General features: G+C 36.6%; 1 protein-coding gene across 2 annotated transcripts in view; it reads right to left on the bottom strand.

Annotated features, from left to right (window-relative positions):
* Frmd3 (FERM domain containing 3) overlaps positions 1-16,276 on the bottom strand; it is a 181,601-nt gene that overhangs the window by 68,748 nt on the left and 96,577 nt on the right. For both annotated transcript variants that reach the window (XM_021160425.1, XM_021160424.2), the window contains exons 4-6: positions 15,917-15,995; positions 8,113-8,210; positions 830-953 (exon numbers count right to left, since the gene is read on the bottom strand). In XM_021160425.1, coding sequence (XP_021016084.1) covers positions 830-953; positions 8,113-8,210; positions 15,917-15,995 — 301 coding nt within the window. The remainder of the gene's footprint in view (positions 1-829; positions 954-8,112; positions 8,211-15,916; positions 15,996-16,276) is intronic.

Below are 16,276 nucleotides of genomic sequence, written 5' to 3'. Positions count from 1 at the left end.
GTGCTTCTTCATCATAATGATAACAGCACTAGCTATCCATGCTATTATCATGTGATATTTCTATGATTTCTATAAGATGTAAATTCCACCTAATTGTAGACTAACATACCTAAGTTACTGGAACTTCAAGTTGAGAATGTTCATAAGCCTGTTTAATTTTGATCCGTTTATTTATGCTTGAATTCAAATCCCAGAAATTTATAAGTTACTTAACCTCCCTGGACTCTGTCCTACACACATAAGGGGAAAACAACCATAGTATCTTCTTCCTACACTGTTGTGAAGATTAATTGGGTCAGTGTGTGCAATGCATATAATAGCACAGTGTCTGGTATTCAGTGATATTCTAGTCAATTTGGTTCTTTGGTAAGCATTACAGTAATGCTATTATTCTGAAGTGTTGGAGACAAGCAAAGGAGTAACATACATTGAGATTCACCATCTTGAAATCAGATAATGGAATCTTTTCAATGAATTTCATTATATGTAGAGTTAACACTTCTAGCAAGGTTCACAAGAAAGGAGAAAAAGCAAAATTCAAATTTAAAAAAGATAACTTATTAATCTCAGATTTATTTTCAAAACTTAAGAAGGTTCAGGAATGTATTTGCATAATAAAATATATAACTTTTCTAACTTCTGATCACTTATGGCTATCTTGGAAAAGTCTTATACTATTGAGATGCTAAAGTCATCATTATTAGAACCCAGAAACATTTCTCTGTAAGCTCAAGCTGCCTATTCACATTTCAAATACTTTGGCTTCACATAATTTTCACTTTCTACCTAGTAAGGATGCTGTTCATCTTTAGATTTTTACTCTAATTACCTTAGTTCGTTGTTATGAATTTCCATGATTTTTCTTTCCAATTTCTGTGACTGCTTGGGAAAAATCTCAAACTCACTGATATAATTCTCAGGATGCTCATCAGGATAGTAATCACCAAACTCAGCTGTAACCATCAAAAATTGGAGGAAAAGAGAGAAATTAAAAAACAACACAATGAGAGCACACATTGTCTTCTACCAATCAAAAGAAAATAGACTGAACTTACACAATATAATTCATTTGTACTTATGGGGAAACCATCAGCCTCATTTTCCAGAGACATATTCATATTCATATCTGGCTATGTGAGTGTGGGTGCTGGTTAATCCCTCCTGTGCCTCATTTTCCATGTCATAAAATGGTTTAAATCATTGTTGTTCTTCATTAGGGCCCTATTGGCACTTAGGACACTGAATAATTTTATTCTTTCAGATTTCCTAAGATTCACAGGACTTTTCAGACACTAAATGTTACTAGTTAAATCACTCTTATTATTAATAATAACATCCTCCAGAAAAAGTCAAAAGATATAAAATTTCAGTCATGTAGAAGAGATACATTCAATAGATGTGCTATGCTACATTGTGAGTATACTTATTAGAGGAATATATACTAATTTTAAAACTCAGTAGAATAGATTTTGAATGTTCACATAAAATTATATATGGAGGGCATAACACAGACACACAGACACACACACACACACACACACACCCCTTGAATTTGGAAACCATAAAATCCAAACATTAAAACCCCATGGTACGTATTATACAAGGCTCTATGGTTGACCTTTTAGGGTTGTTTGGGGAGCCTCCTCTCTGATTTCCATAATGGTTGCAGCAGTTTGTGCTCTCACTAGCAGTGAGTTAAAAGTTCCCCTTTCCCCAGCACTGGTCATCACCACTTTTATTTATTTATTTTTAAATGATAGCCATTCTGATCATGATGTTAAGATGATATTTCAAAGTATCTGTAATTTTAATTTCCCTGATGGATAAGGATGAGAGCTCCCCCTGGTGATTGTAATGTTTATTAAGGTTTGAAAAACATGATTAAGGTCTAGTTTATGACAGCATCGCCAGCCACTTGCATTTCATCTTTTCCAAATTCCGTATTTAGTTCCATTCCATATTTTAGAATTGGTTCATTATTTTTCACTATGTTTAATTTTTGCAGTTCTTGGTATAGTGTAGATATGAACACTTGATTAAGTATATAGTTGTTAAACATATTTTTCTCCTGTTGTTTAGACTGTCTCTTCGTTGTTGTTGTTGTTTTTTCGAGACAGGGTTTCTCTGTGTAGCCCTTGCTGTCCTAGAACTAATGGAGTCCATTGTAATAGAGAAGAGATTTAGTTTAAAAGATTTTCTAGTGCTTGTGACTGTAAATTCAAACATATTTCATATTTTCTCCTCTGTTGAATATTTTTTTTTCTTCTTTTTACTCCCAGGTACCTTTATTACCCAGAAATTGTCAGGAAGAAAGAACAAAAGTCCAGATCCTTGATAAGCTGGACCTTTGAGGCTCAGGAAAGTTTTGTTTGTGCAGTTTTATTACTATAGCTTTGTGGTACAATTTGAGATCAGGAATGGTGAGACCTCCAGCAGTTCTTTTATTATCCAGGATTGTTTTCATTACCTTGGTATTTTTGTCTCCATATGAAACTGAAAATTGTCCTTTTAAGTTCTGCAAGGAATTGTGTTGGAAGTCTGATGGGAATTGTGTTGAATCTGTAGATTGCTTTTAGTAGGATGGCTGTTTTCACACTGTTAAAGCTAGTGCTCCCTGAGGCATATGAGTCTTTCTGTCTTCTAATACTTCCTTCCGTTCCTCTCTTCAATGTCTTTACCTGCTTATCTTAAAGTTTTTCAATTGCTTGATTAGATTTACCCCAAGATATCTTATAATTTTAATGATATTGTGAAAATGGGTTTCTCTGATTGTTTTCTCAGTCCATCTGCAATTTATATATAGGAAATAGAGGAAAGCTACTGATTTTTGTGACTTACTTCTGTATCCTGTTAGTTTTCTAAAAGTGTTTTTCAGTGTTTTCTGGTGGAATTTTTAGGATCATTCATATGTACTATCATATCATGTGAAAACAAAGATACCTTACGTTCTGTACTTTGATGTTTACCAGTTGTCTTATTGCTCTAGCTAAGATTCCAAGTACTACATTGTATAGGTATGGAGAGAATGAACAACTTTGTCTTGTCAATTTTAGTGGAAATACTTTGAGTTTCTCTCCATTTAAGTTGATGATCACTTTGGGCTTTCTAAATCATGCCTTTATTACATTTAGTTGTGATCTGCATCCCTCAACTCTCCAGGACTTTCATCATAAAAGGTTGTTGAATTCGTCAAAGATCTTTGTAGTATTTAATGAGATGATCGTGTGGTTTTTCGCTTTCAGTTTGTTTACATGATGGATTACATTTATGTATGTTGAATTATTCCTACATCTCTGGGATGAAACTTACTTGCTCAGGTTGATGATCTTTTTGATATGTTCTTGGATTTATTTTGCAAGTATTTTATTGAGAATTTTTAGCATTTATGTCCATAAGGGAGATTGTTCCTCAACAGCAGATAGGATTCAGAAAATTTGGTTCATTTACACAATGGAGTACTACTTAGCAATTAAAAACACTGAATTTATGAAATTCTTAGGCTATTTTTAGGCAGTGATAGAACTAGAAAATATCATCAAAAGAAACACACATGGTATTCACTCACTGATAAGTGGATATTAGCCTAGAAGCTTGGAATATTCAAGATGCAATTCACAGACCACATGAAGCTCAAGAAGAAGGAAACCAGAGTGTGGATACTTCGGTCATTCTTAGAAAGGGGAACAAAATACCCAGGGGAGGAGTTACAGAGACAAAGTGTGGAGCAGAGACTGAAGGAAACACCACCCAGAGACTGCCTCACCTGGGCATCCATTCCATATACAGTCACCAAACCCAGACACTATTGTGGATGCCAACAAGTGCTTGCTGACAGGAGCCTGATATAGCTGTCTTGTGAGGGGCTCTACCAGTGCCTGGATGCTCTCAGCCAACCATTGGTCTGAGCACAGGGTCCCAATGGTTGAACTACAGAAAGGATTCAAGGAACTGAAGGGGTTTGCAGCCCCATATGTGGAACAACAATATAAACCAACCAATACCCCAGATCTCCCAGGTCTAAATCACCAACCAAAGAATACACATGGCTCCAGCTGCATATGTATCAGAGGATGCCCTTGTTGGTCATAAATGGGAGAAGAGACCCTTGGTCCTGTGAAGGCTCGATGCCCCAGTATAGGGGAATGCCAGGGACAGGAAGCATGAGTGAGTGGGTTGGTGAGCAGGGGAGAGGGGATAGGATAGGGTTTTTTTTGGATAGGAAACAAGGAAAGGGAATAACATTTGAAATGTAAATAAATAAAATATCTAATAAAACAAAATATAAAAATAAAAATAAACAAAGACTCACAAAGTCCAAAATTGTATGCTTAATCCAACATATGAATGTTAGCTTTTAAGTTTGGTATGTATGTTTCATCTGGGATATCCATAGATTTAGCCAAATAATATGGGACTCTGTGGGGGGTAGAGATCTCTCAAGGATTGGAATATAGAATATAGTCCATAAAAGGGACATAGGACAAAATGAAATAGAAAGGATTAAGTAGGATGGGGGTTGGAGGGTAGAGTAGTAAGAACATGGGAAAGGTCAATAAACAGTAAAAATAATTTTGAAAACACCACAGGGCAACATATTACTACTGAATTTTCTAAAGTGTGTGTGGGTTCATATATATATATATTTGAATTATCCTATATGGGGGAAGATTACAACTAGACACCATATGCTTTGAAATAAAACTCCCAGTACCAGAAATGGGTTACTTCTAGCTTGAGTTATTGGCTAAAGGTGTCTCACAGACTTCTCCATAAACATTATAAGGTATTACCAAGGCCATTAATTATCTCCAGAAGTACACAGCAAGAACATACTGCTGAAGATATAATTTACTTGGTCAAATAGGCAAAAATTGATTAACTTGATTATATTAAAATTAAAATATTTCCCTTTACTAAATGGCATTTTAGTCAAAGTCAAAACAAAGTCAAATTTAAGAAGTATACTTGCAAAATCTGATGGGCTGCTATATAGAATCCCCACAAATAGTTAAGAAAAGGGATAGGATGTTCAGTAGAGAAATGCTCAATACATATGAACACACAACCTACAAACCCCAAAACGGATAGGAAGAGATGTTCAAACTTATAATAAAGTAGATATATGTAAGCAAAAAACACCACTTTGTGATATGAGAAGATAGATACATGTATGTACTTTTATAGATTATTGACATGTAGTTTTAGAAAGCAATATGGGAGTATTTAGGAAAGTATTATGATTAAGAAATCCCTCCTCTAGGCATACATACTGGACACATATCAGAGTTATCTGCAAGAATGGATATGATCAATGGTATCTGTTGTTTGCTTTTATAGCATCAACCATGATTATGAAAATTGATAAGCAATTTGGGTGTTCACTGTCAGAGTTCATGAGTAAAACACAGAGTTGCACATTATAAAACATTGTTTTTGGCTAGAAACAATTATCTCAAACAGTATTTGGGCATAAAATAAAAAAATTAAATGAGTTCTATTGTCCTATTTAATTTATGAAGTGTAACAAGGTACAGCATGAGGTAACAGTAATATTCAACAGGTTATGGAACTGTAGGCAAAACAATCCAGTTGTCCTAGGGTAAGAAATAGAGATTAGTGAAAAAAAGGAAAAGTCTGTAAATAACCATGTGAACTGAAATATGGGCTATGAAATGATGGATAACTCAAATTAATTTCCAGAAGTACACTTAACAGGCACCTCCACTTTAGGCATTACCAGCAGCTGGCCATGGCCCCCAACAGTCGAAGGTGGTGTAAGCCATTACCTCCATTTGCCATAAATGCATAGACAATATGTCACTATTATAAAACTGGATCCCCTCTAGTACCCATGTCTTCATTAGTTTTTTTGTGAATCTGATACAGGCTGGAGACAGTTGGGAAGAGGGACTCTCAATTGAGAAAATCTCTCTGTAAGATTTGCTGGTAGGCAAGTCCTTAGTGAATTTTCTCCACTAATGACTGATGTGGAAGGACTCAGCTCACTGGGGAGGCAGGCAATGTCATGCCTAGGTAAGTGGTATCAAAAAGCAGGCTGAGTGAGCTCAGAGGAGCAAGCAAGTTAAGTAGTACTCCTCCGTGGTTTCTGCTCCATTACATGTCTTGAGTCCCTCTTAGGTTTCTTGAAACTGACATCCAAGTGCAAGTCAAATAAACACTTTGGTCCCCATGTAGCTCATAGTCCTGGTGTTTTATCATAACAACAAAAAGCCTATCTAAGAAATTGATACCAGGTCATACATAATGCTGTTGAGACCTGACCATGTGATTTGGGGAAAAGATGTAGTGGCATTTGACTGTTAGGTTGGAAAAACAACCGAGTGCTCAGAGCTCAGTGGTTTTTTTCTGAGGAAAATAAGAATGTTGCGAGCAATGTAGATGACAGAGGTCTATCTGGTGGAGTTTCAGAGGCCTTTTTAGCAATTACAGCCATTTGAATGGAATTTTGAATTAAAAATCTGAATAATCAGCTGTGATTGAGAAAAGGCCATCATCATTCAGGTAAATTATTTTGGGAAAATTTCCCTCAGGTTCAGCACACAGAATTGGGTCACAGGCAATCAACATTGAACTCCCTGCTGGTTGCACCCAGATGGTACTTTTTTTGAAGACTTGAAAATATCATGGAGTTAAGACTGAGGGTCGGTACTGTGAAAGGACAGGAGAGGCTATAGGTGAAAGCACAGTTCAGTTGCAGTAGAAGCTCCAGTATTGAAGAGGGCATGGAAGGAAATTAAGGCTTGACATCCTGTGTCATAGATACAGTCCCAGAAGAGAGTTGAAGAGAAACTATTGCTGAAGGTACAGCCCAATCCTAGCAGAGACTCCAAGGTTTTGGAGATGTCAGTATCAGGGGATGACTACCACGGACAGTGGAATCTGTGATGCAGAGCCAGCTTGAGTATAGGAGACCATCTATGTGTGCTGTAGATGGCAGCACTGTAGAAAGATAATTCCAAAGCCTTTGTAGCTCAGAAGATAAGAAATGGGTCCTTGTCAGTAAGCACTGAGCTGTTTATACTGTTGAGCTTTGATTTGGTTTTAATGTACCCCAAATGTTCCCTCTTGCGTTAAAGTATTTCAGTATTATTAGGTATTTTCTTCATTTACATTTCAAATGCTATCCCGAAAGTCCCCCATACCCCCCCCCCGCTCCCCTACCTACCCACCCCCCACTTCTTGACCCTGGTGTTTCCCTGTACTGGGGCATATAAAGTTTGCATGACCAAGGGGCCTCTCTTCCCAATGATGGCCGACTAGGCCATTAATAAAGACTTTTAACTTTAAAATGTTTTTTAACTTTGAATGTTTGAAAGAAACAACTTTTAAAATTAATTAATTAACTAACTGATTAATTATTTTGCTTAACATCCTAATAGCAGCCTCCCCTCCACAGATCCTTCCTCCCTCCCCGTCATGTTCTCCTCTGAGAAGGGGAAGACTCCTGGGGAAACTGAACTTTTAAAGTACTTGAATTTTTAAAGTTTTAAAAAGTACTCCATTTTATAAGGAAAGCTCTGAAGCTTAAAGAACTCATGATATTCCTGTCTGACAAAATAACTAGGAAAATTGAATAAAGATTCAGAGAATAGATTTGTGAATTTAATGGTCTCTTCATCTTCTTCTATGGCTAGAAAAGTTGAAGAATTTACAGAAAATATATGCACACACGAAATATGATTTCAGTGACCATAATTATTTAAAATCCACTTCTTTGATATAATTTTCCCCTTGGTATGTGTATTAGGCCTCACATTTACCAGGTGGAACTCACAACATAGGATACCTATGTCAATGTGGAAAGTCTTGTAAAATGATAGTCTCCTTGAAAATAAACTCAATACTCTACTTTTTGGGGTTTTGTACATGTTAACACGTGAATAGAAGCACTATGAACACTAGAGCTTAACCATCTGCCAGGAAGAGTGGCTTGGAAAATGAACAGAGAAATATGTTGCAAACTATCTAGACATATCTAGATTCCCCCATAGACAAAGACAAAATAGTTGCAGGTAGCAGAGATAAGAGGCACAGAATATAGTTCCATAACCCATGCAGTGGTAGGGATGAGTGTGCTTGGGCTAGACTTACCTTGAACGATACAAGCACCCAGATAGGCAGCATCAGAAAAGGAACACAGCAGTCGACCATGAAAAATGTCTCTTTTAATTTGCAAATATAGTAGGTACCTGCAACACAAATGGAGAAATAACCATCCCAAGTTTTAGCTGAAGCTTTGAAGTAAGAATGTTTATACACTGTTTGATGAACCACTAGTGTCATGCCTAGCTCAATGCAGTATCTTGGACATGCCAAACTTCCCTTTAACACATGTAGAAAGAAGAAGAGAAGTTTCAGAATTTAAAAACCAGAAGTGTATATGAATTTCCAAATGTAAATGATTTTGGCTTTTCGATAAAAACAAGAATAACCAAGAAACACACTGCCCAGCAGTCATCACTCCTAAACAAGAAACTAAAACTTATTATCAATATTCTAAGTTCTTTTTGAAACATGTAATCAGAAACTGAGATCAATTAGTTTAAGAAGATACACTCATTGTTCCTGAAGAACAGAGAGCATTGTAGTTACTGCTCAATGAAAACCAACCATCAGCGACAAACTTGCTTATGAGGTCAGAAATCCAGGGGACTAACTCTTGTAGTGGGCTCTTGTTTCATTGTATTTGGTCTGTACTTAAGCTCAGATACCTGTATCACACGTGGCTGGTAAAGTGAGCTGGGGGAACAGAGTGAAAAATGGGGTAAATTATGTTAGAATCAACTACTATGAAACTCTGCCTGTGTTGTGTTGCAGAAAAGCAGAAAAACAATGTGTCCACTTTGTGAGAAATCTCAGGAGGTTGTATTTACACATGAAACTTTTACATTCATAAGCGTTATCATGACACTTTAAAAACTAGAGTGAACCCCCAGCCCCACCCGCACCCCCCAAACCAAACCAAACCAAACCAAAAACCAAACAACAAAACCTCAGAGGCATTCCGGTGTCACTGTCCTTTGGGTTGATCCATTTGCTTTTCAGGTTCCATGCTCTCCCTTAACCAAATTAATACTTCCTCTCCAGGCTCCGATCTTAAGATCTATTTCATTTCTTAACCAAAGTAACATACTCCATTCATGCCAATTTTAACATTTACCTACAGGAGACCTTCTTCCCTTCCATGCATGCCCTTAGCAGAACCTTTAATAACACCTTTTAACCTGCCAGTTACAACTTTTAGATAATTAACTTTGGACATCAGCTTTACTGGGCCATGGAATAACCAGATATGCAGTTAAATCTGATTTCTGGGTTTCTTCAAGGGTATGTATGGACATGACTTATACTTGAGTTAATGAAACAGCAAAACAGGTGACTAACTTATTTGAGGTTGAAGTCATGCAATGTATTATAGGACTGAATGGGACAGAAATGCAGAGAGAGAATGAGTGTATTCGATATGACAATGTGAGCTAAAGTATTCTGCCTTTTAAAAAATTTCTTATCCTTAGGTCTTCAGAGCAGGACTAGAATCCACTGGCCCTATGCAGCCTCTAACATGAAGATTGTGGGGGCTTTTCAGTCTCCATAATTATGCAAGTTGATTACTTATAATAAACATTATGCAAACATATGTACATAGTCACTTATGTATATATACACATCTACAGATACACACACACACACACACACACACACACACACAAATCCTACTGTGTGTTTCTCTGGAAAAACCCTAATATCTCTATTACTCAGTAATTTGCATCTTACTCAGTATTGCTCATTTTAAAGATAAGGAAAAAGACATGGAAAACCAGAAAGGGAAATATGTGTGCTAATATCATAAACATGTGAGCACCCAGTGTTGGAGATTACTTCACTGAAAGATCAATGGATCTTTATCTCACAAACTTTATACTATGCATTGTGCTAGCCATCAAGGTAGTAGGGACACATGACAGATACAAAAGACAACCTGTCTTTATTTTAGTACATAATTGTATTAAAGAGAGAATGTTCCTTGTAAGTTTATTACCCAGTTTGAATTGACAGCATAGATCCATGCACTGAGGCCTGCAAACTCTAATGAGCACATTTATTAACCCAAGATATTAAAAGTTAAATTAAAAATGTTATGCTGATTCAGTAGCCAGGTAGGATATTTGTGTATTCAGTAGCTACCTGGTGATGCTGTGTCATCAGCCTTTCTTTCTTTCTTTCTTCCTTTCTTTCTTTCTTTCTTTCTTTCTTTCTTTCTTTCTTTCTTTCTTTCTTTCTTTCTTTCTTTCTTTCTTTCTTTCTCTCATATTCACTTTATTTACATTTCAAATGTTGTACCCTTTCCTGGTTTTCCCTCCGAAAACCCCCTATCCTCACCTCCCTCCCCCTGCTCACCAACCCACCCACATCTGCTTTCTGGCCCTGGCATTCCCCTACATTGGGACTTAGAGCCTTCACAGAACCAAGGGCCTCTCCTCCCATTGATGATTGACTAGGCCATTCTCTGATGAGATATACTTTAAATAATTAGTTTCTTAATTTTGAGTGAACATGAGAATCACCTGGGAGGCACTCATCATTAACCACCACATGAATGCAAATTAAAGGTACTTTGAGATTCAATTTTATCGCAGTCAGAATGGATAAGATACAAAAAACAAATGATGCTAGGTTTGATGAGGGAAATGAGGAACACTTATTCACTGGTGAAGGGGGCAAACTGGCACAGTCATCGCAGAAATCTGTGGAGGTTCCTAAAAGAACTGTAAAAACATCTAATACATGATATACTATACCTCTTTGGATATATATTCCAAGACCTTATACACTGCTACATAGATACTTTTTAAATATGTCCATTGCCATACTGTTCAGAGTAGCCAGGGATGGAAACAGCCTAGATGTTTATAAACAGATGAATGGAATGGACAATAAAAATAATATATTTACACAATTGAGTATTAATTTGCTATTATGAAATTCACAAGTAAATGGATATAGCTGTCCCCAAAAGAAGAACATTACATTTTCCCTCTTATATGTAGACATTAGCCTAGAACCTTTAGCTATGTTTTTTATTTTGTTAATGGGAGTGATCTACAGAAGTTAGAAAATTAAAGTACTCATAGAAAGGGGCTTTCAAGGAGTGTGGTAAAATCATTGGTATTAAAAAGTTAAAGGGGAATTATGGAACAAGAAGGGATAAATAGGCATGAGGAAGGGGAAGGCAGAGTATAAAACTTTCCCAAAATATCATATGGAAAACTACTATCATAGAAGCTTTACATCATACATCTATACACACAAATAAAAAGAGTTAAAATGTAGTTATCCTATAATAAGGCAACACAGCCCTTAATGACATGGCAGGCTAACAAATACAAAGTTCATTCTCAGGAGTAGGTTACATGTCTTGAATTTGTTGACTCCCAAACATTTCAGGCTCATGCCAATGTTCTTGCGTATGCTTCAGAATGTGATGGTAAGAGTCGGCTGGTGATGACACCATAAACATGAGTCTTAGAACACGGAAAAAAATCAAACTGGTAGTGATCTGGAAACTTCTCTACTAATTATCTTTTAAAATGTTGGGTAGAGCTGTGTATATACCAGAGGTCAGAATATACATTAATTATAGCCACTTGTGCACCATTTAAGACTGATTGGCCTAGCAAGACATGCCCATTTTTGAGATGGTGGCTTAAACAACGTAAAGAAACTAACCATTTTATAATTGGATTTATTGTTTGCTACACAAGATGAACCCATACTAGGTACTGTTACAGGACTGAGAAACTATGACTGGAGAGGTTATAGGCCCTAGGAGAGAAACCACTACCCTTACACTGCTAAATGTATATTATATGAAACCAGCTCCTTTTGATTTATCATTGCACCCATGGTTTAAAGCACCTCTCAGCTTTCATCAGAAAAGATGCTTCTTTTTTCAGTAGACAAGGATCACCACCATGATCCTCAACTGGCAGATGTGTAAAGAAAAAGAGACTGTAGACTATTCAATTCTAAACGGATTGTGTATATCACTCCTTTCTCTTCCAAAGATGACAGAGAATGTGAGAGCCAGATTTGGTGGATGACTACAAAGAAACACTAACTTTAGGACACAGCAGGAAAGCTATACAGATGAACTAAAGGGCAAGATCCATAAGATTTATTAAGTCCAAACCCATGCCAATTCCAGTATGGAAAGGGAGATCTGATATGAGAAGCAATCACCAAGCAAAGAGCTATTGACAATTGTTATCTGCTGAGAAAGGGTTAGTATTATTTTTTTCTAAGAAGGCAGCCCCTGATAATTCACCATACTCTAGTAAAAGTCCGTATATCCAAGCGTGTTTGGGCAGCACACCTGGTGTCAATTGGGGGAAAAAAAGATACAGAATTGGGTGGGAGGGAAGTGGAGAAGCTCTGGGAATAGTTAGAGAAGGAAGGTAGACATGATGGAAATCCATTTACAAAATTTTCAAAGAATTAAAAAATAAAATTAAAGAAAGTACAAATTCTATATGTTTCTAAATGATAACCTGGACCCAACTTATCAGCATCCGGGCTACCATCAAAATTTGTACATAAATGTTCTTGGTGGTATTATGCATTATAACCAAAAAATATTAATAATTCAAATGCTCACTAACTGATGAATAGATAAAACCAATATGTTATATAGATGCAATAAAATATCATTTAAGCATAAGAACATGATACTGATAGAAATTAGAGTTATTTACTATAGTTTTGTATTATTTTATTATTTTGTGAGACTTTCTCAATAACAACAGATTCATCCTTTATTTACGATTGGGACATATGCTCAAAGTTTCCTCACCAATTCTTTATTCAGTATCAAATGGTCAGCACTGAAAATATATGTGCAATTAACACTATATGGACTGAATATACTATATTTAGGAGTATATATGTACAGCCATATAGATATATGCATGCATACATAAAAATCAGTAAAGAACATGAAGTCATGAATCTGAGTGAGAGCAGCAAGAAGGGGTATATAGAATGGCTTAGGTGAAGAAAAGAAAAGGGAGAAATGTCATTCAGTACAATCTCAAAAGCCAAATAAAAGTTAAAAAAACCTACAAGATAAGTGACAAAAATGATTTCCTTAAATTTTTATTCACTTATAAAATTGTGTACAATTTTAATTGAAATACAATTACATTTAATTATACACTCTATACAATTATTCACTTTCCCTTTTCCATCTCTTTCCTGCTCCTCCCTCCAAGCTCTCCCATGGCCCTTCCATTCTCACCATGATAGTATTTTCCTTTAATTATTATTGTTATATACATACATGTATTCATGCATACAATAGTAATATGTATGTATGTATATATGTATGTATGTATCCATGTATTTTCCTAAGTATGCTGTAAGTACATTCAAGGAGTTTTTCCTTTTCTTTTTAATTTTTTTATTAGATATTTTCTTCATTTACATTTCAGATGCTATCCTGAAAGTCCCCTTTACCCTCCCTGCGCCATGCTCCCCAACCTACCCACTCCTGCTTCCTGGCCCTGGCATTCTCCTGTACTGGGGCATATAATCTTTGCAAGATCAAGGGCCTCTCCTCTCATTGATGACCTACTAGGCCATCCTCTGCTACACATGCAACTAGAGTCACAAGCTCTGGGGGAGGGTACTGGTTAGTTCATATTGTTATTCCACCTATAGGGTTGCAATCCCCTTCAGCACCTTGGGTACTTTCTCTAGCTCCTCCATTGGGGGCCCTGTGTTCCATCCAATAGATGACTGTGAGCATTCACTTCTGTATTTGCCAGGCACTGGCAGAGCTTCACAAGAGACAGCTATATCAGGGTCCTGTCAGCAAAATCTTGCTGGCATATGCAATAGTGTTTGGATTTGGTGGTTGTTTATGGGATGGATCCCTGGGTGGGGCAGTCTCTGGATGGTCTTTCCTTCCATCTCAGCTTGAAACTTTGTCTCTGTAACTCCTTCTTTGTGTATTCAGAAAATGTGGCACATTTACACAATGGAGTACTACTCAGCCNTTAAAAATAATGAATTTATGAAATTCTTAGTCAAATGGATGGATCTGGAGGATATCATCTTGAGTGAGGTAACCCAATCACAAAAGAAAACATGTGATATGTACTCACTAATAAGGGGATATTAGCCTAGAAACTTAGAATACCCAAGATACAATTTGCAAAACACATGAAACTCAAGGAGAAGGTAGACAAAAGTGTGGATATTTCGTTCCTTCTTACTTTTTTTTAAAAAAGATTTATTTATTATAAATAAGTACACTATAGCTGTCTTCAGACACTCCAGAAGAGGGAGTCAGATCTTATTACTGATGGTTGTGAGCCCCCATGTGGTTGGTGGGATTTGAGCTCTGGACCTTCAGAAGAGCAGTCAGTTGGAGCCATCTCTCCAGCCCTCAAGGAGTTTTTCAATGTAAAAAAAAATTGCCTTGGAGTTTAAATGTGTCCTTAGGTGTGTCTTTTTATTGTTATTGGTGGTGGTAGCATTTGTGTGTGTGTGTGTGTGTGTGTGTGCGTGTGTGTGTGTGTGTGTGTGTGTGTATTCTTTCCATTTTTCAATTGTTATTTGAGGTTTGGGGTGGTGTCAAAGATGTTATTTTGTTGTTGTTGTTGTACTTTTATTTTTCTCTAATTTACTGTTTTTTCCACTTAGGTAGAAAATTTGAGCTGAGAAAAAAATAATCAAATAAATTAAAAATAAGTTTCAAAATTTCCAGCCAAATCAAGTCAGAGCTACGTACTCTTCCACAATTTCACTGACATGAGATATCTGGGTATATGAATTTATAGACACAGAAAGTAGATTAATAGTTGTCAGGGACAACTATAGAGATGCAGATCATGACTATTGTTGATATTGTGTGTGTGTTTAATGTGGTAGTGAAAATACTTTGGAATTCAATAGTGGCAATAGTTTTCTAACATTATGAATGTGCCTGTGAAATTTATGCATTTGTTAATTATATTCAATGAGAAGAAAAAATACTTAAAAATAACACTAATATATCTACTACCTATTTTTCTTCACATTTCACACAGGCACACACCTTTCTTTACATGCACACATACATATATACACTCATATTCATTTACACATGCATATACACACACAAAATCTGCCAAGAAGAACATGTATTTGCCTTTTTGTAGGATCCAGACCTAAGCAGATTATTGTCAATTATAATTACACACGACAATTTGGATGTTACTAAATTAAAGCCTCATCAAGATCTAGGTGCATGACAGCTTTTTCAGTTCTCAATCCAGGAAGTGGCCACCTGGAATTCTACTCAGCAACTTGTACCAAGGTTTTCAGAGGAAAAAAAAAAACCTCTAAGATTAAGTGAATATAAACCCAAGAGAGAGAGAGAGAGAGAGAGAGAGAGAGAGAGAGAGAGAGAGAGAGAGAGAAGAAAGTTGGAGAGTTTGTCTGCTTGGTAGTTGTCATGTAGCAAGTGGAAAGTAAAACAACTAATTGTCCTCTTTGTCCAGTAACCTTGTCCTTCCAGAAAGTCTTAGATCCAAAAAGACAGACAAGGGCTTCTCTCTGCATTTGCCTATACCCAAAAGACAGTCATCTTCTGGTTTTGTTAGCACTCCATTGTCAAATGTTCTAGAGAGCTTCCCTTTCATAACCATTGCTTTCTTGTACAGATAATACTTTCTCACCAAGGTTCTCTATAAAGTATTCCAAACCCAACAAGAATATGAGGAGCACAATGCTGACTCCACAGCCTACTTCCTGGAGGTGTTCTCAAATCGATAACAGGAATGTCTACCTATAAGATAGCAGAGGCTCTACCTGAATGCAAGAGGTCAAGTAAATATGCAAAAATGAAAAATACCTTGTGAGCTCTTCTTTAATCTTCAAGGGTTCATGTGGGTAGAATTTCACTCTAAAGCACATGGTGTATGGTGGATGAGCTGAAACGTCATAAAGAAAAGGCATGAGATAAGCGGCAAAAGATCACAGAGGCAAACACACATAGGAACCTCAGCACATGAAAGAACCAACCAGCAGGGAAGGGAAGAGGGTTGTAGGGAAGAAGCCAATAGAATGCCCAAGATGGTGACAAAAACAAAAAACATGTTTAACAGGATATCCAGAGCAAATGTACAGTACAACCCAAAGCAAGAAGAAGCTCATCACTCTATATCACAAGTCACCTTCCCTTCCAACTCTCCAGATCACAGCTCAAGGAAGA

This window comes from Mus caroli, chromosome 4 (assembly GCF_900094665.2).
Source record: "Mus caroli chromosome 4, CAROLI_EIJ_v1.1, whole genome shotgun sequence".
Lineage (NCBI taxonomy): Eukaryota > Metazoa > Chordata > Mammalia > Rodentia > Muridae > Mus > Mus caroli.
The sequence above is the reverse complement of the archived record's forward strand: the minus strand, read 5'-3'. Positions and strand labels throughout refer to the sequence as shown.